The 23,507-nt window shown below is 44.4% G+C and overlaps 1 protein-coding gene across 2 annotated transcripts; it reads right to left on the bottom strand.

Annotated features, from left to right (window-relative positions):
* Positions 1-20,403: 20,403 nt before the first annotated feature.
* On the bottom strand, positions 20,404-23,069 carry LOC133919463 (scarecrow-like protein 6). 2 transcript variants are annotated; one of them, XM_062363863.1, is made up of 2 exons: positions 21,074-23,069; positions 20,803-20,939 (listed from the first exon to the last, which is right to left on the bottom strand). In XM_062363863.1, exons 1-2 carry the CDS (start codon positions 22,818-22,820, stop codon positions 20,929-20,931), a joined length of 1,758 nt encoding a protein of 585 aa, XP_062219847.1. In that variant the 5' UTR covers positions 22,821-23,069; the 3' UTR covers positions 20,803-20,928. The 2 variants fall into 2 exon arrangements, with proteins under 2 accessions (XP_062219846.1, XP_062219847.1); XM_062363862.1 differs by having other exon boundaries at positions 20,404-23,069.
* Between the last annotated feature and the right edge of the window lie 438 nt (positions 23,070-23,507).

The following is a 23,507-nucleotide window of genomic DNA, read 5'->3' on the forward strand; positions in this document are numbered from 1 at the left end:
GTGGAGCGGCTCGGCTTTCGGCGTGGGCGTGCTCCCGTCGGGCTTCTGGGCGATGGAGGGCAGCACAGGGATGGTACCGACCTCCTGGTGCTCCTTGGCAGCTCACAGGGACAAAATGACGATGGCAAGGTCGTAGCTGCGAGGAATGTTGGTGCGGCGGTGCTATGGTGGTGGCTAGGTGGGGAAACAGCGAAATGGAGGCCGAGCTGCCCTATTTATATAGGGGGAGGAATGAGCAGAGAGGAGGTACGACACGTTGTGATGTCCACGATGAACAGAATAGCAGCGGTTATCTTTTTCGTGGCATGGCAGCTCTGTACCGGCCACGCGAGTGCGCGGGCGCGGAAGTCACACGACATCAGACGCTCAGGTGGTGTGCTGTGAGGGCAGAGAGAGGGGAGAGAGAGCAAGAACACGGGGCAAGTTGCTACCACATTGAATGCAGGAGAGTGATGGGCGTCACAATGGCAGACAGCACGGTGCATCGTGCTGGAGGAAGGAGACGGCTTGGGCGGAGGCGCTCCAGCGGAGAGGGTGCATGCCCGATTATCGACATGTGGATGGATGGGCTCGCGCGCTGGCGTAGGCGAGCGCAAGCATGCTTGCGCATACGGGGAGAGCTGGGCCAGTAGAGCGTGCTAGTGGGCCGAGCGCAGGGAGAGAACGGTGAAGGGAAGCTGGGCTAGTGGGCTAGTTTGCCGGATCACAAAAGGGGAGAGGGAGGGAAGATTAGTCCTAGGGAGAAAAGAAAAGGTATAAAAAAGAAAAGGGTTTTGAGACAAATTCAAAAGAGAGATTTGAATTTGGATTTGAGTTAGGTCTTGGCATAAATTCAAATGGGGATATTTGAATTATGAGATTGGAGTAAAGTTATGAGATTTCAAAGACGATTTGAATAAAAAAGATTTGAATTTAAATTGGATTTGAGTTGAATGGGATCTAAGAATAGATTTGAAATGGAGAGACATTCAATTTCAAATCTCCACTTAAAGAACCATAAAAACAATAAACCAAATGTACACAAATCAATTAATGCGTGAAGAAGTTTAGAAATTAAGGTAGCGCATTTTGGAATACTTAGCCAATTTAATATATATGAATATATACATACTAGTATATATATATATTTTTTTGTATACATATTTCCTTAATTTTATTTGGTTCAATTAATTATAAAAAATAATTTGGAGTAAAATTTGCTATTAATTATTATGCTAAAACTTAGGATGTTACAGGGGAGGCGATGGCGCTGATGTTAAGGCGGCTCAAGGTGTGGAGAAGGATGGCAAGTTCGACCGTTTAAATAGGCGGCTGGGAGGGGAGAAGCGGTGGTTGAGGCGTCGGCATGGCATGGCCACCAGAGTGGTGCGGCTGCGATTCCCACAACGTGCGCGTCGCGTCCAACAAGGGGGGATAGTGGGAGGCAGGGCGCTACAACAGAATTCTAGCGGCATTCTGATGCGACGGGGTGAGGGGATGGCGATGGCACGAAGGTGCTGCAGTGCGAGGAGGACAACGGTGATGCGAGTTTCGGATTGGCTACAGTGCCAGATGGTGCACAATTGGATGGCATGGAGAGAGAAAGAGAGGGTAGAGGTGACAAAAGGGATAGAGGCAAAAATATTTTTTGATTATTTATTTTTCATCATCTTCTTGCTGGATGAAAATTCTAGGCATGACACAATCCACGACAAGAAATCATTGTCGTTCTTGTCGTCGGCATCATCGTCGTTGCAAAGGTCATCACCAGTCTCCTCCTCCTCTTCCTCCTCGTCCTCCTCCTCCGACGACGACGACGAGCTCGACCAGGTCTTCTTCGCATTCGGCTCATCGATGAAGAAATCCCACACCTCGTTCTTAAAAGGGGACCCAGCCGAGTCACTGGAATCCAAGGTCGTTGATGCCTCATCCGACGATCGTGTCGGTGGGGCCTCCTCCTCCCTGGACGAGGGTGTCGGTGTCGGTGGCATGTGGAAGGATCAAATGGCCCAAGAGGGGGTGGGTGAATTTTCCCTAATTAAAACTATTTCAACCGAACTCTAGAATAAGTAAACAACTTTATCTTAGATGAATAAAAAAGCAACTACAACGACTAAATTTGACAGAATGTTAAGCAAGAAAACATGCAAACTACAACAAGAAGAGAATTGCAGAGTATTAGCTTGCAAGAAAGAAATGCCCAAAGTAAATGCGAAAAAGTAAAGAGATGGGCAAGAACACACCGAATTTTTCCCCGAGGTATCAAGGAGTTAGCACCCCCACCCCCTTAATTCTCATTGAAACATCCACTAAGGATATTGCTCCCCCCTTGAGTCACCAAGACTCAAGTGCTCCTTAATGATAGCCACTTATCTATCTCCGGATTAGCGAGCTTCAAACCAAGCACAAAGCTTCCTCTTGGAGCTCCCACAAGAACTCAACAAGACACCTCCAATCACCAAAATCGGCTAAGTGTTGCCAACCACTAAGAGTAACAAGCTAATAGCTTCACTTGACCTAAATCAAGCCTAGACTATAGCTAGATGCACATTTGCTACTCTCCTTGCACTAATGATATCCTTAATCTTCAATTAAGAACTTTACAAATCACTCTAGTGCACTCCCTTACCTCTTGATCACACACTAAGTGTTTCAACTCTTCTGAATCGCAAGGTTTCCTAGTGAGATGAAATGAGAGGGTATATATAGGCTAGAGGTACAAAACTAGCCGTTGCTGAACCACCCACATTTTTCGTAAACACCGGATGATCCGACTTGCACATGCTCCAAACATCGGACCATCCAGTGTGAGTTGTCCATCCAAAACTAGCCGTTACTAGTCGTTTAAAGCATTGAATCCTCCGGTGAAGCATCTGATACATACACGAGATCATCTTGTGTGTATGAGTCCAAGTTCTATTGAACCGAAAGAAATTCCTCTGGACTTACTCTGGCTATGCCTCCGATATATGCGTCGGACCATCCGACATGTATAAGTTTGTCTTCTAGCGAACACAAAGAAATCATCTAGACTTTACTTCGGCGATGCCTCTGATATATGTGCCGAACCATCCAACATGTATAAGTCCATCTTCCAGTGAACACAAAGAAATCCTTTGGACTTTACTCCGAAGAAGCCTCTGATGGTTTGTCGGACCATCCAACGTGTTCTACTTGAAATCCCTCTTTTGAAAAATATTCTAGCGTTGTCAACTTATCTTCGCTGGATCATTCGGTGTGTACAAGAGTACTGAGATAAAAGCTCTGGCGTGTACAACGCCTTCACCGCTAGAGTATCGGTGAGTATAGAGTTTTCAGAACTTATCCAATTCAAACTTCTTTAAGTCCTATCTTCACTTCAACTTATTCATGGGCTTCTCTGGCGTGTACAACGCCTTCACCGCTAGAGTATCGGTGAGTATAGAGTTTTCAGAACTTATCCAATTCAAACTTCTTTAAGTCCTATCTTCACTTCAACTTATTCATGGGCTTCTCTGAGCTATCTAGTGCTAGAATTTAACGAGTATGCATCCAACCAAATCTAGACTCAACTAGATAAAGCTACTACTCTTAGTCCCTCTTAATAGCATGGTCAAAGAACAAAAGAGAGTTTATACTACTCTAAGTGTCCTTCATCTCCTTGTGACACTTAGAACTAGAAGGTCCTTAATCTTGACGTTCGCATCATTTGATCGCTGAACCATTCAATTAAGGGACCACAATCTGCCAACAATATTGTGAACTAATCTTTTAATTATCCTTCAAAATAAATTTGTTAGTCACAATAATATGGTTGTCATTAATCACTGAAATACTTACCACTTACCTAAGGGCCTAGATGTTACAGTGTGGCCAGAGAAAGCGGAGCTGGAGGCGGTGGTGGAGGTAGCGGTGGTGACGGAGGCAATGGAAGGGGAGAGGGTGATAGCAAGCGAGCGAGCGAGCGAGAGTAGCAAAATTTAAAGTTACTGGGAGAAGTCGAGAAGGTGTGCATGTGAAGATGTACGAATTTTATATATCATTGCTGGTTATTAAAGGCACATCTTTTGATGAGCCAATATCACTGTTGTTTCATGTTACGAATCGGTAGTGATACCTCACTGTAGATTCTTAGCAAAAATCGGCAGTTATAATTTGAATATCACTGTCGGTTTATAACACGAACTTTAGTGTTACATCACTGTCAGTTTATGTTACTAACCGACAATGTTAATCACTAGTATTAGCGGTTCTTTAGGCGCACATAAAAAGTCGAGCTAATAGAAACCAACAGTGATAGTGATTAACATAAACCAGCAATATTAATCACTATCACTATCAGTTTTTGCTGGCTTAGCTTTTTATATGTGTGCTTGAAGATTCTGAACCGGTAATAATATGTTATCACTGTCGATTATTTTTGAATCGGTAGTGAAGAGAATGCGCGAACGACCCTTTTTATGGTAGTGAGGGCACTATCATATCGCACAGATTTCTTCAACAATAGCAATTTCGTTAATTGAATATAACATTAAATAATGAACGGTAAATTCCCACCGTCCGTTTAGCTACATCTTTTATATAGACTTTCTTGGCTACCTTTTCCTTGTCTCGGCTCTCAGTTTCAAAAAAAAAAAAAATCTTCAATAGATTCGTTTCATTTATTTAAATATAGTACCAGTAGTCTACAAGAAAATATTAGTCAAGCGGTTACCGGGAAAGAAAAATACAAAAAAAAAATGAAGGCAGGGAAAGAAAAATACTATGAAGTAACGACTGAGCACTCTTCGCACCGAAGGAAACGAAGAATATATTCCCTGTATCATGTAGAGGATGCACTTTACAAAGCTGTATGGTACATTCCAGGTGGAAAACGCCCCAGCGAAAACTTTTTTCTACGCGACAGTTCCTGAAAATCTCTTCTTCGTTGGAGCATATTCACAAAAGCCAGGGATCGATCGATCTCTTCCTACCGTGCGCATCAGTATGAGACAGCTCTGCCGATCCCCTTCCATGATCGGCACACCTCGCAGTTTTACACAGAAGCGGCTACCTGAAGTCGTTACACGTCGGTTCGTGGATGGCGAAGAGCTGCTCGAGGCCTCGTTACACGCACGCACGCACGCACAGATCGACCAACGCAGCGATCGACGTCTTGCACTACTAGCCTTCGCGCTCTTATCCCCAACCCATGCATACCGCAACATCAAAAAGGGCTATAGCAAATGATGGATGGATGGCGAGGGCTGGGAAATTGACTGACTGAAAGCGATGTGCAGCTACACAGAAGTCAGAAAATCATGCACAGTCCAGCAGCAATTTTTTTTGACGCCTCTCTACGGGTATAACTGTAGCATCTTATTCATGTGTATACACATGCCACACCTCACACCTGCACACTCACTTACACCCTATGCACACATCTAAACTTACAACTACGCGCAACTTTAAAAGATCGTGTCCCTAGCGAGTTCAAAAGAACAACTGAGGCTCCGTAGATGATAGGCACGTTACATTCCCCTTGTGGCATCACACGCGAGAGGCAACAAAATTATTTATGAGGGCAAGCTGTAGCGAGCATTGTTCTCTCAGGACATATATGTAATTTTAATGATTAATGATAATATAATCAATGAGACTAATATATTTATTAAGTATATATTTTAGTAGGTCTCATAGATACAATGCATGAAGAAGTCACTACAGCCGAGATAAAGAATGATTGAATTGGAAGAAATTCCAAGAAAAATGTTCTCACCGGATGATCTGGCGCTGCAGCATTTGTACACACCGGAGCATTTGTTCATAACGGAGACTTAAGGTGTTGAACTCACCGAATGGTCCGGTAATAGGGAGTTAGCAATGCCGAAGTGTTCTTTCATAAGAAGGTTTAAGTGTTTGAACACACTAGATGGTTCAGCTCTCAGTATTGTATGCGTCGGATGGTTGTGCCGGAATGATTTTTTCAGGAGAAGGTTTCAACTGCTAATTTGGGGTTGTTGTACATGCCGGATGGTCCAATACTCTGAAGATCTATACGTTGGACAAAGAATAGTGAAGAAGTAGCTCGGTCGGCTCGAGTATATACGCCAGATGGTCCGGTGATAGAGCTAGTAAACACGCCGGAGCATCCGGGGTTCACACGTTCTGTGAGTAGGGTTCCAATGACTAGTACGTGGAAAATATAAATGTCAGATGGTCCAGTAAGTACAATGTTGTTTACACTGAATCATATGGCATATACAAAAAAGTTGAGCCGTTAGAGCAACGACTAGTTCACGGGGTTGAGGCTATATATAACCCTCCACTCGACCATTTGAAGGTGTTGGAGTCCTGAAAAGCTCATAGATACTTGAGAAAACATCCAAACTACCATAGTGTTAAATGTGACCATCTAAGGCAATTAAGTACAATATTAGGGAGTGATTAGTGCTAACAGGCCTAGAGAGAGTTGTGTTTATGTATTGCTGCCTAGACAGTGGATTAAGAAGTGATCCTAACTTATACCGAGAGGTACGCCAGCGCTTTATAGTATTGGTGACTCACCGGCACCTTGGGCCTTGGTAGCTCAAACTTGTTGACCCTCCGACTTGGTATGGAGTGGCGGCAAGACTTTTGTACGGGGACGTGAAGACCCTTGCCTTTGTAGCTCAAGATCTGAAGTGAAGACGACAGCAAATGACTGGAAGAGAGATCTGTGGTGAGGCCTTGCCTTGATGTCTTGGTGTCTTGGTGTCTTTACCCACTTGAGGCCTTTGTGGCTCAAGGGTCGTGATCAGGTGCCGTCCGGAAGCTCTAGCCTAGGTGGCTGTTTCAACATGGACTAGGGATAGCGTTTATACCATCGATAGCACGAGATAAAAATCCCCTATGTCGAGTTTGCTCTCTCTACCATCTTTATGTTTCTGCATTTACTTATTATAATCTATCCTTACTTGTTTACCTTCATATAGTAGTTTGCCAAGATTAGCTATAGATTGCAAATATTTGAACGATAGAGTAAACACACTAGATGAAACTAGAGAACATTTAGATAGAAATTGATATAGGTTTATTTTGTTAAGTTTTTAGAGCCGATTAGTTTTAAGTGTCCTAATTCACCCTCCCCCTCTTAGTACGTCATTGATCCTTTCACAAGCCATCGTAAGACCCCTGGGTCCGATCCCAGGAATTGAACCAAGACGAGCAACATGCACAACTGCCACAATTTTACAGAAGAGGAGGTCAAGAGAGAATGAGTGAAAAAGTCACCACCCCAAGTTGATCCACGTACCTATGTAACTATAAGCTAGGTAGGGTAACCTAAGAAAAAGGCAATGATAAGGAGATCAGCAATTCTTTATGGCTAATAGTCTGAGTAGCATCAAATCTTTATCAACCACGAAGTGCTCAACCATGTTTGGAAATTAGCTTCACAATCTTAGTACAAAGATGAAATGCTATAGTTTGGCAGCAACAACCACTTTTTACTAGTCTATATGGCTATGCAGGAACGATATTGTTACTATTGCATGTACATGCCTAGAGTGGGCAGCCTGAAGCACTTTACCCGGTTTGGATGGCAGTCTAGACTACATGTAAGGAACCGTCTAAATAATATTCTAATTAATCAATACCGTTCTGGTAGTCCCGGCATATGTTTTATGCCCAAGATCAAACACATGTCTTTCCAACATATCACATCACAACAAAGCTTAACAAAGAACGAGTAATTTAATTATATTACAAGTTTTTAAGCATTCATAATTTCTTACTTTATTGTAAAAGAGATCTAGGAGGAGACTGAAACTAATCAACTCCTAGACAAAAGAGAACTATGTAGCGGAAGCTAAAACTATGAACAACAAAAGGAGGATGAAGCCATATGCCCTTAGGCTCCATCACAAAAGCACTATCTCCGAGTAGTTGCCTACTCATGCCCGCCACCACCCTTAGTGGGCGTGAAGTAGCCAAAGACCAGCTCCTCCTTGCCAGTAGCACGTGAAAGAGCATCGTGAGTACGAAGGTACCTGCAAGACTTAATCTATATTGGGTACTTATAGATAACCTGACTTCAAGGATTATGAATTGGGATATTAGCAAGAATATGGCCACATGTTTAAGTAAATTTATCTGTGAAAGCACAATTTAACAAAAATATGTGTGAGCATCTAGACTTAACTAACTTAACTTTCTAACCCATAAGCATCAACTGAACATATATGTAAAAGGAACTATAGTAATAATATCTGTAAAGAACCACCTTAACCCAACAACCACCTCAAACCAAACTCGTAACTCTACGACTGATGCAAATGGACAAAAGCATGCTCATGATCAAGAGCGCGGCATTTCGAAATGTTTTTACATCATGCAGGGGGTACAACTTTACCCACAAGACTCGAGGACCATACGGCTTGAGTGACCACACAGGTCCACCCAAGGGGTACTCGTGTCAACCTTTCCCAATAAGCTCTAACCATTTAAATCAAGCATCGCTCGGTGCGGAGCCCACTTAGGTTAACTCTCGGAGCAATATCAAGTGTCTCTTACAAGCCTCCCCGCTCACACCGTCGATGTGCAAGCTTAAATGATCATAGCTACAAAGGTATTCAGCTTATCTTACCATTATATCAACATGTGGTAAGTACGGTAAGTGCTACAGCCAACTGCAACAATGATCGATGCTTGAGCGACACAAGAGGTCTATGGTGTCCAGGTTCCTCTCTCGACCTACCCCGAGGAACTCCATATTAGGGCAGGAGAAACACATCTAACACCGCCCACATCTTGCCTTATCCTCACTACTCAAACAACCAACATCACCAATCCAATAGTGTTATCAACATGACAGTAATTAAAGCATATAGCTCACAAACCGGGTTGAACCACCGCTTGACTTTTACCGAAGAATCTATGCATGGCTAAGCATTTCGGTTAACTATTAAACTAGACTATCATCAAGTTAAACCTCAGTTACAAGAAGATGGATCACCAATAACTCAAAATGAGATGTAATATATCAACATAGGTTCTACCCATACAAGACCCGGCATCGACTCAACAACATGCATAACATACATAAAATATATTTTATCACATTAGACACATATGATCCAAATTAATGTGAGAAACATGCTTAGATGCTTGCCTTGCTGCTTAGGCAGCTGCCTGATGCTACCCACACAGAATTCACAGAACCTGTGTGGCTCGGTGTCACCTTCAACCACACCCGTGTCACGCTCCGAATCCTCGTTCACTAAAGAAGAATGCATGCAATGGTGAGCATGAATGAGGTGCAACAATGTATGCTACAGTATGCATAACAACAAGCTAAAAGTGCAAGACATGTAAAATAATAGGAAACTTTGTGATCTAAAAGACTTCAGAAATCTAACAGGAGGCTGGAGACTCCAGGTTGAACTGGGAACCTCTGGTTCTGGAACCTCTGGTTCTGGAACATCTGGGTTGTACTCTGGATAGGGGTTCCCTACTAAATCTAAATCAAATTAATCCGGACCCTCCGAGTTTAACCCGGACTATCCGAGTTGGGTGGATTATCTGGGTGAGGCTCCGAGCGAGGGTGCTCAGTTAAAATCACCGTGAATTACCCGAACCCTCTGGGTCTAACCTAGACTATCCAAGTTGGGCAAACTTGCACTTCTCGATAATCTTCCTCGCCTGATTCAACTTCCATGTTAAATCTATCTCATATAAACATATATATACACTATACAAAGGGTTCTAGACTCAACTTGCACCCTAAATCCTAATAATTTTTTAGCATAATTCATCGGGGTTTTTCACTGGGCTACCGGACTATCCGGTTCTACCCGGACTACCCGTATTATCTAAAGAGGTTGCTTTGAGGGAAAAACTCGGCCGGTTTGATTTGCAAGCCTCTCCAAACCAAATGGAAATATGTTTGAGATAGTTCATAGAGTCTAGAACTCACTTACCAACCTAGCAACATGATTCCTAGAACAAATCTCATCAGAATCCTCTCTTTTTCTTCAAAACTCAAAAACTCCGTAAACTTAGCTCCAAACTCGAAATCGACCTACCAATTCACATATTCTTACTGAGAGAAGACTAAGGGACTTACCCACAGTACTTGTTGAGGTTAGTGACCACCAGGTGATGAAGGAAACTAAGAAATTGCCTGGGAAGAGGAGTCCAACCGTGGTTCCTCGTGCTTCAAGCAAAAACACCAAGAACGGCTCGAGCCCTTCAGAAAAACGAAAATAAATTGGATGGATGAGGAGCTTAGAAGCTAGTTATCGCGTGAATACCACATGTGTACCTTGATCGGCTTCTAGAGGGAGGAATCGACGGAGAAATATAGATCTTGCGAGAGAGAGGGCTCGGCTGCACGGTGGGAGTGAGAGAGAGCTAGAAGAGTGAGAGAGAAAGAGGGAGTTGGTGGGAGCTGCTGCCCCAAGAGGAGATGGGGGTGGATGGGGGTGGTTGGCCACCTGGGCCCCATATGCTAGAGAAAAAAGTTCATTTTAATTGTGAATTTATTTCTTTCTCTTCTAAATTTCTTTCTCTCATACAATTGACTTAAAACTAAGTGCTCTAATGCTCTGAAATAAAATTATTTAAAAATAAACCTAATACTTATGAAATATGATTAAGCTTAATTATAACTTTAGAACGTGACACTACATATCCAAGCCTAAGAAAAATAATAACAGTAAAGTAGATGTGTTCCTTCTTGTTAGTCTTTTGATGTAATGATGAGAGTTAATAAAACTCTATTTTTCAAAAATAAAAAAGCTAGCTAGGATAAGCTTGAAGACGCAGAAAGCCATTGTAGGCTGCTTTCGACCAGGAGCGAAAGGCCGAATGCTAGCAAAGCATATGTAAAAAACCGTGACAAAAACAGCTAGCTAGAGACAAGGATAAGCACTCGCGAGCAAATCTTGGATTTGTTTGTTGTTGCTGTTTGGCGCCGCCACAATTCTGCGAAAGGTGCTCGTGAAAGCTACAAGTTTTGTTGGGAGATATGTACGTATATTGCTGGGAGAGCTGGCCGGAGTTGACGTCTTAGTTAATTTGGGTGCAGAATGCATGGATTCGTGTTTCATCTCCTGGAGTTCCCAAAGTTTCATATGAAGCCATAAATTTGTAAAATTTAAGTACACAAAATTATAAGTATGGTACTATTTGTAATATAAAACTATAAAAGTATTATGATTAGTAACACAAAACTATAAGTATTGTGCACCAATTTCATACAAAATCTGATTTTAATTGGATTTACCTAAAAAGTGATCATATATTTCTTTAAAAATCCAAAAACTTTTTGTATGTGTTCCATAATCCATGTGCAAGTCATTTTAATTAGATTCACCCAAAAAAATATATGTAGAATTTAAACTAAAATTCTTCAAAATAGGCTACGTTTATAACTCCTAAGAATTGTTAGGGCCTCAAATGAAATCCTAAAAATTAAGAAAATTCATTAATATTCTTATTATATGATGTACTAATTTTTAAAATTATTTTTATCCCTATGTTATATGGTGAAAAAGTGATTTCCTTTGTAATGCTCTATTTATATACTTACAAAGGAACTTACTTTTTCACCATATAACCTAGGGTTGAAAATAACTTTAAAAATTAGTCTATAATATAGGAAGAATATTAGTGAATTCTCCTAGATTTTTGGATTTTATTTAAGGCCCTAACAATTATTAGGAGTTATAAAAGTAGCATTTTAGAGAATTTTAGTTTAAATTATATACATGATTTTTAGATGAATCTCATTAAAATGGGTTTCATATGGATTATAGAATACATACAAAAATTTCTAGGATTTTTTAAGAAATATAAGACCATGTTTTGAATAAATTCAATAAAAATCGGGTTTTATGTGAAATTTATGCACAATACTACACGCATAATACTTATAGTTTTATGTTAAAAATAACATAATACTTATAATTTTATACAATTCACTCAATTCGTAATGTCTTTTTTGGAAAAGTTGGAGGAGCTCTACCAGCAAAAAAAAACTAGTATAGTTCTTATCTGTATGTACATGCATCGAAGTCTGCCCTTTTTATATAATACATTATAGGAAAAGTCTGTCTTCTATTGGTGAGATGTAAACTTCTAATCCGTGCTCCTGTTTGGTTCAGTTTTTTTTAAGGAGTTTTTCCGGTAAGCAATTTTTTTAAAGCAACTGTCTGAAGAATTTATTAGCTGAATAAGCTGGACCTTTGGGTATCCTAAATTTTTTTGAGAGATTTTCTACTCTGAATATATAATGACTAATACGCCCCTACAGCTATGATGACTTGTATGCTTACTGTTTATATAGATATCATTTATTTATTTCATTTAAAGATGACATCAGTAAGTATTAGTAATTTCAAATCAAGGAAAATTTTATTCACTCTCTCCATGTCACTAAGTCCAACAAAACACTACTCAAGTCTAAGCACAGATGATCATAATAACATAGCGATGTCAACAAAATCACACATTGTGTCCATGTCACTTTCATCTCTCACGCTACCATCATCCTCGATATCTTGTAGAGCTTGAGCACTCACATCCTCATTGACATAGTTGTCAAAATATACATCTTTTATGGCACTATCCCTAATAAAATTAAGAAGAGCAATTACAGCAATTACGATTTTTGATCGCTTATGTATTGAGTAGCTAGGCAAGTATAAGAGAATATGTCACTTCATCTTTAGAACTCCGAAGCAACTCTCGATCACATTCCGAAGGGATGAATGTGGATAGTTGAACACCTCTTTCAATCCTACTGGATGGTGACCATTTAGGAATTCAGACATATGATACATGTGACCTTTGTATGATATAAAAAACTCATTCGGCTAGAATATCCTGAATTGATGAGATAGTACTTCCTACAAAACATAAGTGTTAATGTTTCATGCCTAATTAATCGTAAGAAAATGTCAACCTATAAGTAAAATACCTTCTGGTGGAAGTGGAAATTGGTGGGGAGTGCCACTGGAGCAGTTGCAAATCGCCTCTGCTGGTGTGGGAGTGCTGCTATGTCGGGAGAGGCGCAATGACGCTAGACGAAAGGATGGGGAAGGGGTATACCAGTGGTATAATATGGGTAACTTTTTTAAACTATACGGCCACTTCCGAGTAAAGCGCACCGGGATCCGCAGATGCCGCTGTAGCCCGCTTATGCGTTCCAGTGCAATATCGGACGTGGGCTAGAAGCGAGGCTGTTTAGGGACCTGGTTCGCTTTTTTCACCGTAAGCTGAAGCTGTTCCATATGGATGGGCAGCTGCAAAATGGTTGATTTGATGAGTTCCAGAGCCTCCTCTGCGCATTTCTGTTTGGGTACAAGTGAGCAAGCTAGTAAGTCCAACAAATCCCAAAGACAAGAAACATCGAAAGATTGACGAGAGGACCACACGAAACGAGTGACCGAAGAGGAGAGATTGCAGAGGTCTCGACGTACATGTCGTCTAGCACAGGTGGGGGGAGAGAGAGAGAGATGAACACAGTTGGGCCCCTCTATCACTCTCAAGGCACAGCTTTTCGACGAACATGATGATCGAGTGCATTCTCTTTTGGAACGACGGCGCATTTCGTAGAAAGGATTTTTGTGGAAAGGTGGGGAAGCGTTTGCGCTACGCGCGCATGCAATCGCCCAAGAAAAAGCGTAGCCGATCGATATCATGACCATATTTGGTTTAACTTTCTTGACCATGTAGTAAGTGCGTAATTCACTTTGTCTTCGCCCTCCTCTTTCTCTCACTGATTGATCAAGACTTGCCGATGGTTTGTATTGCGCGTGCGTTACCATTCCCATATGCTCAACAGCATTTCCTCTAGAGTTTTTTTTTTACTTTTCTTTTTCTTGACCTTTTTAGTTGGGGAAGAGCAGTCATGCGCCCGTGCCCATGCATGTTTGCATTGCGTGTGGGGCCGATATGAGGCATCAACCTTGCTGCTCGAATCCTATATGCTATGTTCGATACAGAGGCGGCAACATATATGCAGTGGAGGCCCGGCCCCCATTAGACGGACGAGGAGAGATCAACATGCTCAACCCGTACCTTACACTGACACGCACCTACTCACGTACCCCTATACAGATGCGGCATCGTGGTGCAATACAGACTGTTAATCGACGGCCTTTAATCTTCTTTCCCCTATCATGCAAAGACTGCAAACGCAACGGCACTTGATTGGCGCAACTGGTCCGGCCCTTTCGTCCACACGCGGCCCGCTTTACTCCTCCCTCTTTTTCCCTTGGGATGATGAGACGATCGAGAGAGAGAGAGAGAGAAAGCTTGCAGCAGCTTTGGTTAATAAAGGACAAGGGAGCCCTTTCCTTTCGCTCGCGTTCCTACTGCTACAGCTTAGGTTTTAGTTGTGCTGCTGTCTGCGCTTTGCTTCCTCGTGCATGATTCTGACGTTGCCAAATGGCCTTTTCCTTGGCTCCTTCCAGCTTTCCATCTCAGGGCAACAGCTCGGCGTATCTGAGGAAGGTCTGATCGATGTCGCGTGTTCCGCTCCTTGTTTTGATGCCCTCGACTTTGCAGGAATGAATGCAGGATCTTCCATTGACAATGTGGACTAGTATCAAGTCTTGACTAATGAGCCTGTTCCATGTGTTGATACTAGGATAGTTCATAAGTGTAGAGATCGATGTCGCACGCTGTTTTTCATGATCCAGTAAGTGCAATCATATACGCTACTCCCTCGACTGTAGATATAAGCCGTCGAGGACATTGACACACAGTATGGTATATGATGTGACACTTTGACTAGTGACTTCTACCCATAGATGTTATTTTAAATGAAACAAAAGAATTATATATTATGAAACTATTTTTAATGATGAATCTAGTTATATCAATTTTTATGTTCTCAATCTATATAACTATTTATATATTGACGGTTAAAGGTTAAAAAGTTTACCAACATAACTCCTAAAATGACCAATATATGCAGTTAAAGAGAGTAGTTGCTAGTTTGCTGCTGCGGTGCTGATATATCAGAAGATCTTTTTTATGGCGATATAACTGAAGACTTTTGGCACACAGTAAGTAGCCACTGACTCACTTTAGTCTGCGAAACATGCATGTGCCCTGATGTGCTGTCAGGCACAAGTTAGTTTGCCATGTGATCAGCTTTGTTAAGCCCAACAGGCCGGGTGCAGGTTACGCTGCAATTACTTTGTAGTTTGGACCAGACAGTGCATGCTGCTTTCCAGCAGGTACCCAGCGAAACACATTTCAGGCAGACGTCGTCAGATCATCGCCATCTGAGCTAACCGCTGTGCTTCAGGGCCGGGGCTAAACCTTTGCGTTCTTTTCTCCTAACAAGCGTCCTGCTTTTGTAAGTTCTGCTGCCCCCCGTCAATCTTATCGACAAGTGTGTATCGGATCATACTTTACATCTTCTCTATTTCCATTTCTGTGTAAAGCAAAGCGGTAGTACAGTCGGGAAAATGTGCATTGTCGTGAACAAAAGCAGCCGTGTGGCCAACGGTAAAGCCAGCCACCTAAATGGTCGAGTTCAGCTTCTGCCTTTTTGGCTTAGACTTTGTCGTTTCAGTCAGTGTGATATTAAGTCACACCTTGGAGACAATAAGGTTCAAGGAGTTAGTAGTATCTTTCAGGACGTGTGAGCAGAAAGAGAAGACCAGATCATTTATCTGCAGCCAAATTGTCAAGGCAGCAGATATTTTTCTTTCGCCGAAAAAACAAGCAACCAGGCATTTTTCGAATTTGTAGTCTGTTTCATAACACAAGCATGATAGTAAGTAAATGGAAGCAACTGTCAGTACAGTTGAGAGGAAACGCAAGTCTACGTACCACAAGCCAAAGGGGCAACGAAAAATGAAACTGCACCAGGATGCAGAGAAGAACGCCGTTTTTCACTGGTTCTGTTTGCTAGAAACACAAGCACTGGCACTTTTACCAGTTCTGGGCACCCCAAATGAGCTCTCGTCGCCGTCGATGCGATTCGGAGACCTCGTCTGCTACCTGACGGCATGTCATTAAGAGCTACGCTACACCGGCGCAACTGTGCAAGTCCCTGTTGTCGAACGAAAGATACAGCAGTGTAGATGTGCAGGACAGAGGCTAATTAAGCACAGTTCAGAGGTCAACTCTGAGTAGTCGATTTTTTTTTCTTCACGCGCATTTGACTCTAGGTGCCTATTGACTTGATCTGAGGATTTGAGAGTTTTTGTTGTTGACAGATAATAAAAAAAAATGGTATCAACGTCTGAAACCATGCTTGTAGACCTAACGGAAGATGGCGATCGTGTCCACAGCAAGGTTTCCCCGATGCAACCCAGCAACAAAACAACGCGGCACCTTCGTGCTCTTGCCCTGGCCTGCAAGGAAACGATCTCATGCGCTTTTCCGGTTAGCCCACTCCTACTCCGTTGCGGAGACGCACATCGCATAGCCCCCGAGCCAGGAAACACACAATCTTATTGAGCTGGTGCGGACTTAGCCAATAGACTAGCACATCATGTGCTCCCCAAACAAGCATAGAGAATGCCACGGCTCCGCAATGGAAAATCTTGCTAAACCCAATACGCGTCGCAGCGAAATTGCTGCTCGCATCAGTCGATGCAATCCCCCACACAAGATTTGATCTTGCCGCCCGTCCTTTCGGTTTCGGGACGTCCATCCAAAGGCGACAGCAAAGGCCGGCTCTTTTGCGACGAAAAGCCAGCCCGGGGGGTCCCCTACGCCGAGAGCAACCCCACGCCTCTTTTCGCTCGGATCATCGCGTCACTCGCGAGCGCGCCCATTCTCCGCCTGCCGCCTGCCAAGGTGGCGAGCGAGTCGAAGAGATAGCAAGGCGGTCGCCGTCCGTCTCTCGCTGTTGCCGTCGCTGCCGCGCGCTAATCCAACTGTTGTGCGGCAGAGGACAAGGCCGGAATCCCGTGAGAGGGAGGGAGGGAGGGAGGGACACGGGCCGACGGAGAGATCACATCGATCGGTGCACGACACGCCCAACGCCTTGCATAGTGTGGGGGACTGGGGGTGTGGTCCTGGTACCCGGCCGGGGGCATGGGGGCGCCCACGCCTCGCGGTTTGCGGTGCGGTGCAAGGACTCTGTCCGTCTTGTGTTGCTGTGCTCACGTGTGCGTGCGCATCGGTCTCTTCCCGCTCTCCACTTCAGAAGCAAATTATATAGTATTTTATCTTATAAAAGACTCACTCTTTTATAATAATACATGTTCATTACCTATCTCTTCTCTTCAATCTAGTTATTAAATTATAAGATGATAGTATAAATAGAGCCTCACAAAATTCTTTCTCGACGAAATATTTGCTTTCATTCCACTCCACTGTACGTGGACCGCATGCCTCCATGCCTCTCTTGGATGGGGTTAGGGACACTGGAATGTGGACTGATGGTCACCCTCACTCCTCAGTCCAAGTGACGCGTCACGAGGCTGTGTCCTCGGGCGCGCCATGCAGGTTTTAGACAGTTTACCTCCGATCACCAAGTGCTGCTTAGGAAATACAAGACTGTTGCGGAGGAAGTGAAGCAGAGCCACTCATCCAGAATTTGCTTCGCGTTGTCAGCTAGGTTAGGTACACCGTTTGCATTCGTGCGGACGTTGCAGCTGATTTGGGCCTCTTACTATGAAATCAGACTTAAGACTAGACGGCCAAAGTACTAATGGACCCCTACTCCACGCCTAGTCGGCGTGATTAAGGGCTACCAGAAGCCTAGAACCCCGAAATTCTGCTGCCCTAGCTCGAGGCCTCCCTTTCTTCAATCTGCAATATACTGTTGAAACCAAAGCTGGACTGGACAGCTTGTCTCTACAGAGACGAAGGAACCAATGCATGTTGGACGAAAGCAGCGAGCCATAACAAAAGTGCATTAGCTTGAAAAGAATGGGTCGTCACTGCTCAACTCCTTGGATTTACAAAAAAGACGCACCAGAGTGGCAGCTGGCAAGGATGTGCGTATGCATGCATGCAGCGGGGATGAGAAGAGGCAGGGAGTAGGGCAAGAGGTGGGGGGTGTACATGGTGACATAAATAAATGTGTACCTTGTCGTCGCCTCTCGGTTTTAAGAAATAGAGCTGTCAGCTTCATGATCAAGAGCACGTTCTCATGTAGGACAGCAGGGGTAGTCTCCAGATCCTCTACATTGTGTAGCAAACTAAACACTGGGTGCTGTGTACATCCCATTGCTAACAAAACTATTCATACCAAAAGCAATCACTCTACAATAGTTTGCTCCAAATGTGGTTTTAAATTTTATGAAAAATAGTATAATTCTCATAAGCTTTGTATTCGAGTATTCAACATTGGAATTTAAAAAAAATCTTCCTATATGTTCATGTGAAACTAGTAAAGTGGCCTGCGCATTTACGCGGCGGAATTTATTTTTTTAACATCAAATCACATTCGTTGCAAATATTATAGCGTGGTTTGGTTCTTGAAATGAATTTTTCTTAGCAAATATTATAGCTTGGTTTGGTTCTCCAAGGGAATTTTACAGCGACACCCATTAGTTTCTCTTGCTATAACTAGTGCTCGACACATCCCATTAATTCGCCTGCTAGCTTGTACATATTATCCATGACGACCTCTATACGTTCATATGAAATTCCTGTATTCTTGCGGGTGCTGCTTACCCCGTGAAATTCCTGTGTCCATATGAAATTCCTGTGTTCTTACCCCGTGAACCTTCTCTATGCAATGCAAAGGATCCCCCCAGCGAAAAGAAGCTGACCATGCACTCCACATGTTACGCCTGTAACATGAGGTTTTCAAGCATTCAAATCCTAGATTTGCTCGCACGCTTCGAGGAAAACCAACTCCTAAACTTGTACAATTAGTAACGATAAGAAGTTTTCATACAGTAAGTGTATGGACGCCAATGCGATGCAGGGAAGGCGATCGTGAAGTCAAGAATGTGAAACAGGGGTCAGGAAGGTACACAAACCATGTGAGAGATGAGCAAAAGATTAAATAAGCCCTAGAAATAATAATGCCGGTTTTCTTGTCCGTGTCTTTCAGATTTTTTTGTATTTATAATCAACTAGTAGCAGGTAAAATTGTTCTCAAACATTTTCTAATCAGAGGTAGGACATATCACATGATGGCACTGGCGGAGTAATATATATCACGCAAGCAGTAGATGAGAATAAAACTTTTAAGAGAAGTCTATTTTGAGTGATAACTGATAAACGACTCAAGAGTCCCAAAAATACAAATTAATAACGCCAAGACATGCGATAACTTGTACTGCTAGTTGAGATTTGATTCAAGAGTAATTATTTTTAGATAATAGAAATACAGCCTCGGTATTCAAAGCCACTACCAAATGGTTAAAACACACACCAAATCTGCATGGGAAAGAGGAGACGCCAAAAAGTCAAAGCAACAAGCTGAGCTAAGGGCCTGAGCGCGCAGGTTTGTTTGAGGTTCTACTTTTAGCTTTTTTAATCAGAAGTTAGGTACATAAACAAATAAGATTATTAAATAGTGATTCTGAACCAGCAAGAAATATTTTTAAATGAACTAAAAGTTAAGAAATAGCCGAGAGTAACTTTTCTAAGAAGTTATATGCTGAGAAGTTAAAAATTTATTATAAAAATCTAAACACAGCTTTCAAGAAAAGTTAAAAACAGAAACCCAAACAAACAAAATCCTAAACAGAGCTGGAAAGCTGTCTGGTAATGCTACACGGTTTATAAAGATGACAAGCGAAATATTGCTCTTTATATCAGCTTGCCCATGAATATTACTCTGTGCTTGCCATGCTGTACTAGCATTTAGTCTATTAAATATAACAGAATGGTATGTGGAGTGTGTGAATTGCTTATGTTGTTTGCTCTCTATGTTTGGCACATTAGCAAAACAAGCACCAATTAACATTCTTGTAGATGCTTCATTTCCTTTTGTTTTTTTTATTGAAAGGACCATATGAACAACAGTCTTGTTTAGCTTTGCTGAAACCTCACATGGTCAGAACTCAATTTGACAAGTGCGGTATTACAATTCACATGAAACCCAACTAGGTCCTGCACATTAAGTTTCCTCTTAACTATAAATGAACTGAATTTCGAGACAACTTCAACATGGAATCCATAGACGATGGTCAGATAAACCCTCTAAATTCCAAATTCTGAATGGAGAAACTGCATGATTACTAAGTACAACTCAAATAAACATGTACTATGTGAATCTGCAAATGGAAATTTAAAACAGTCTCTAATACTCTTCCTGAAACTTAGCTTTAATTCTATTATTTCTAAAACATTTGGCTTTTGAATTTACTGTCCAAGAAAGTGCTATTTTGGAATACTTCAGTAATGACAGTCAGCTCCTATTTGGGTATTAAGATGATGGATGGCATCAGCAATGTGAAATGAATTACAGATAAGATAATGGATCCACTAAAGTTTGAGGCATAACAACTGAACTGCGCAATGAAAATACCATAAGAATATGAACAAATATAAAGAAACAGGAAACGGATATTAATTACTGTACCACAGAAACATTTGATAGGTTAATTATCCCCTCAACTCACAAGCAGTATTTTAAATGACATGAGAATGGTTGAGCAGAGAACAAGCGCCATAAGAACCTGGAGCAACAACATTACACTAGAGACACTGGCACCAACATAGCTAAATTCACTAGTCCTAGCTAATAGACTGCAAAGAGAAGCAAGACAAAATACAAATTACTGGAGTTGAAGATGGCAGCAAATGGTGGTGGAACATTGGCAGTCACAGGCCGAGATGGCTGATCAGCACCGCCACGCTGATACGGTGACAAGCTCGCCGTGCTGCCAATAGAGGGTAAGCCCAACCCCACCTTTCTCCACATGGAAGCCGCGGACTTGCACCCGCTTCAGGAGGCAGCTGGCCTGTGCCTCTGCCAGGTTGCTGGGTGGCACAGGCGCGAACCCTGCAGCTGCAAACGCACTCCTCCATGCCATTGGCTTGTCCACTTTGCACCGTCCAAGCATCGCATCTTCAATTCTTGGCTGAATCAGAAACTTCTCAATCTTGCAGGCAGAATCAGCATCAATGCCGGCAGCATCAAGCGAATCAAGGAGGAACATGCAAGACTGAAAGCAATTCAAGAAGTGCTGCGAAAACGGAAGGTCAGCACGATCACCTCCATGGTCTATAGCCACCACAATCTTGGGACCAAGCTGTTTCACCAACCGAAGGATCGCCCGCAGCGGTGGTGCACGAGCAGAGCAACCGACTGGGAGGCTAACTGCTACAACTTCATCGCCAGTGGAAGAAATGAGCTCCGCAGGATTGAACGCGTCAACACTGATGGCATTGAACTCAAAAAGAATTCCCAGGTCTGCAGCAAACTGCAAGATGTTATCCCTGGTAAGACGCAGCTCCAGTGGATGGTGGGAAGCAGCTGATACAAAGGCAGTGAGCTTAACGAAAGGCAGAGCTGCACCGCCAGTACCGTGGCGGTGCGCGAGCTCCTGCAAGAAGGAAGCCCACTGGCCGCCGACGCCAAGGTCAAAGTCAATGACATGGATGCAGGAAGCTGCGCTGCCTGCAATTTCGTCAAGAAGTGCCTGCGTTGCAGTGAAGTTGGTGAACTGGAGCACGGGCGATAGGTCAGAAAAAGACTTGTAAGCCGCGAGCTTGAGGGCGACGTCGAGCGGCGAGGTGAGGCGGGAGGCACCGTGGTGACCTTCGGCGAGCACGAGGAGGAGGGCCTCCTTGAGGTAGGAGGCGGAGCGGATGAAGGGCTTCCCGAGCGGGGGAAGCTGGTGATTGAGCCGCGCCAATATCTCTCGCGCGCCAGTGGAATTGCCGGCTTCGGCCGCCTTTGCCGCCGCCGCCAGCTCGTCCAGCAACTGCTGCTGGGCCGCCTCCACAGCCGTCGTCTTCATCGCCCCACGAGTTGGTGGCGGCGAAGGCTGGAGCTGCAATGGAGCAGGGCCATGTAATGGTGGGAAGGCGAGACCTTGCGCCACCGCTGCCTGCGGTAGCCGGTTTCGGGCAAGGTAGAGGTCGTCTGCCATGGATTGATGGCGTTTGGGCGGTGGCGGGAGATGTGGGGACTGCTGGTTGTGATCAGGGAAGGACGGGAGCGGCATGAAGAAGGTTGAGGCGGGAGGCGGCGGCTGGTGCTGGTACTGGTAGAGAAAGCCAGGCGGCTGCGCAGCAAGAAGAGGGGGCTTTGTGTCGATACCTTCGTGGAACAGCATCGGAGGCGGCGGCGACTGGAGGGAGGCAGACTCCGGCGAGAAGTGGCCGAAGGCTAAGGACCCCTTGCTGCCACCGCCGCTGTTGGTAGTGTGTGACACCGCACCAGGGGACGACAGGTCGGAGGCGACGCCGCCGAGGTAGTGGTCGAGCGAGAAACCCAGGGGGTCCGTGGCCGGAAACCCGAACCCCGCATTGTCAAGAAGCGGCTGCTGGTGCACTGGAAGCGGCGGCCCTGGCTGATCCAGGTCGCCGGCGGCCCCAATGATCCAGTTCAAGAACGTCTGATCCTGCCCCGCCGCGGCGGCGTTGCCGAGCACGGCGTTCCAGCTCTCTCCGCCGACGAGCCCCATGTCCAGGACGCCAGGGATAGGCGGCAGCTCACAGCCGCCAGCCCACTCCTTCCCGCTGCCGCCGTGCTCGCCAGGAGCTCCCCATTTGGTGGCTTCGGCGGTGCTGTTGTCCGAAACAGCCGCCACGCCGGTCAAATCCGCGGCGCCGCCGCCCAGGGACGACGACAGCGTCGATGTGGAGTTGTTGGGGCTCGGGCTCCGCGTGCAGTCCAGAACGGACCTCGGCTCCACCAGCGCCTTCGCGTTCCCCTCCGGCCAAAACAGCGCCTTTCCGCCGCCGACGAGGTCTGATGCCCCGTTATGCTCGGCACCGAACAGCGCCGCCCTCATCTACCTAATCCCACATAATCTCGCGGCGAGATCTGGGGGGCAACCCGCTATGGCGAGGAGTTCGCGGCGCGGCGCGGCGCGGCTGATTTGGGTGGGGGGGCTTGGCTTGGGCGTGCGAGAGTATAGAACAGGGAGGTGGGGGCAAGGAGCACCGCGTGCCCTTGCCTGGCTTGTGCCTCTGCTCTGTTCTCTCCCAAGTCCCACGCTCTCTCTCTCCTCCCGGGCTGCAAGTAGTGATGATAATGGGATAGATAGCTATTGGTAGTATTTATCTATATTTGTATCTATTATTTTTTATCTATTTAGATATATCTGTGAATGTTCTTAAGTTAAAGAGCGGCTTTTAAACCTGTCACTCGTGGATACTCATTATTCACGGGTATATACATGTAACTACTAGTGAACCATGAGTCTATGAGCATGCTGACCATTGGCAGCGGGCCAACTATGGATCTAGAGGTGGTGGGAGTGCTCGTTTCTAGAGGTGATATGAGGCAGCGGGGACGTGAAGTGTTGTAGGTGACGAGATATGGCGACGAGATATGGCGAGGGCTCGTAGTGCTGGAAGCAACGTGAGGTGGTGAGGCGCTACAAGCGATGGGAGCATGTGGTGTTAGAGGCGGAGGGACTGTAGGCGGCGAGGGCTGCAAGGGCGCTAGAGGTAGTGAGAGGCAGTGGGTGTTGGAC

This window comes from Phragmites australis, chromosome 5 (genome assembly GCF_958298935.1).
Source record: "Phragmites australis chromosome 5, lpPhrAust1.1, whole genome shotgun sequence".
Classification (NCBI taxonomy): Eukaryota; Viridiplantae; Streptophyta; class Magnoliopsida; order Poales; family Poaceae; genus Phragmites; species Phragmites australis.

Coding starts and splice junctions, on each gene's coding strand:
- LOC133919463 (XM_062363862.1), bottom strand. CDS start 22,820: ATGAGGGCGGCGCTGTTCGGTGCCGAGCATAACGGGGCATCAGACCTC.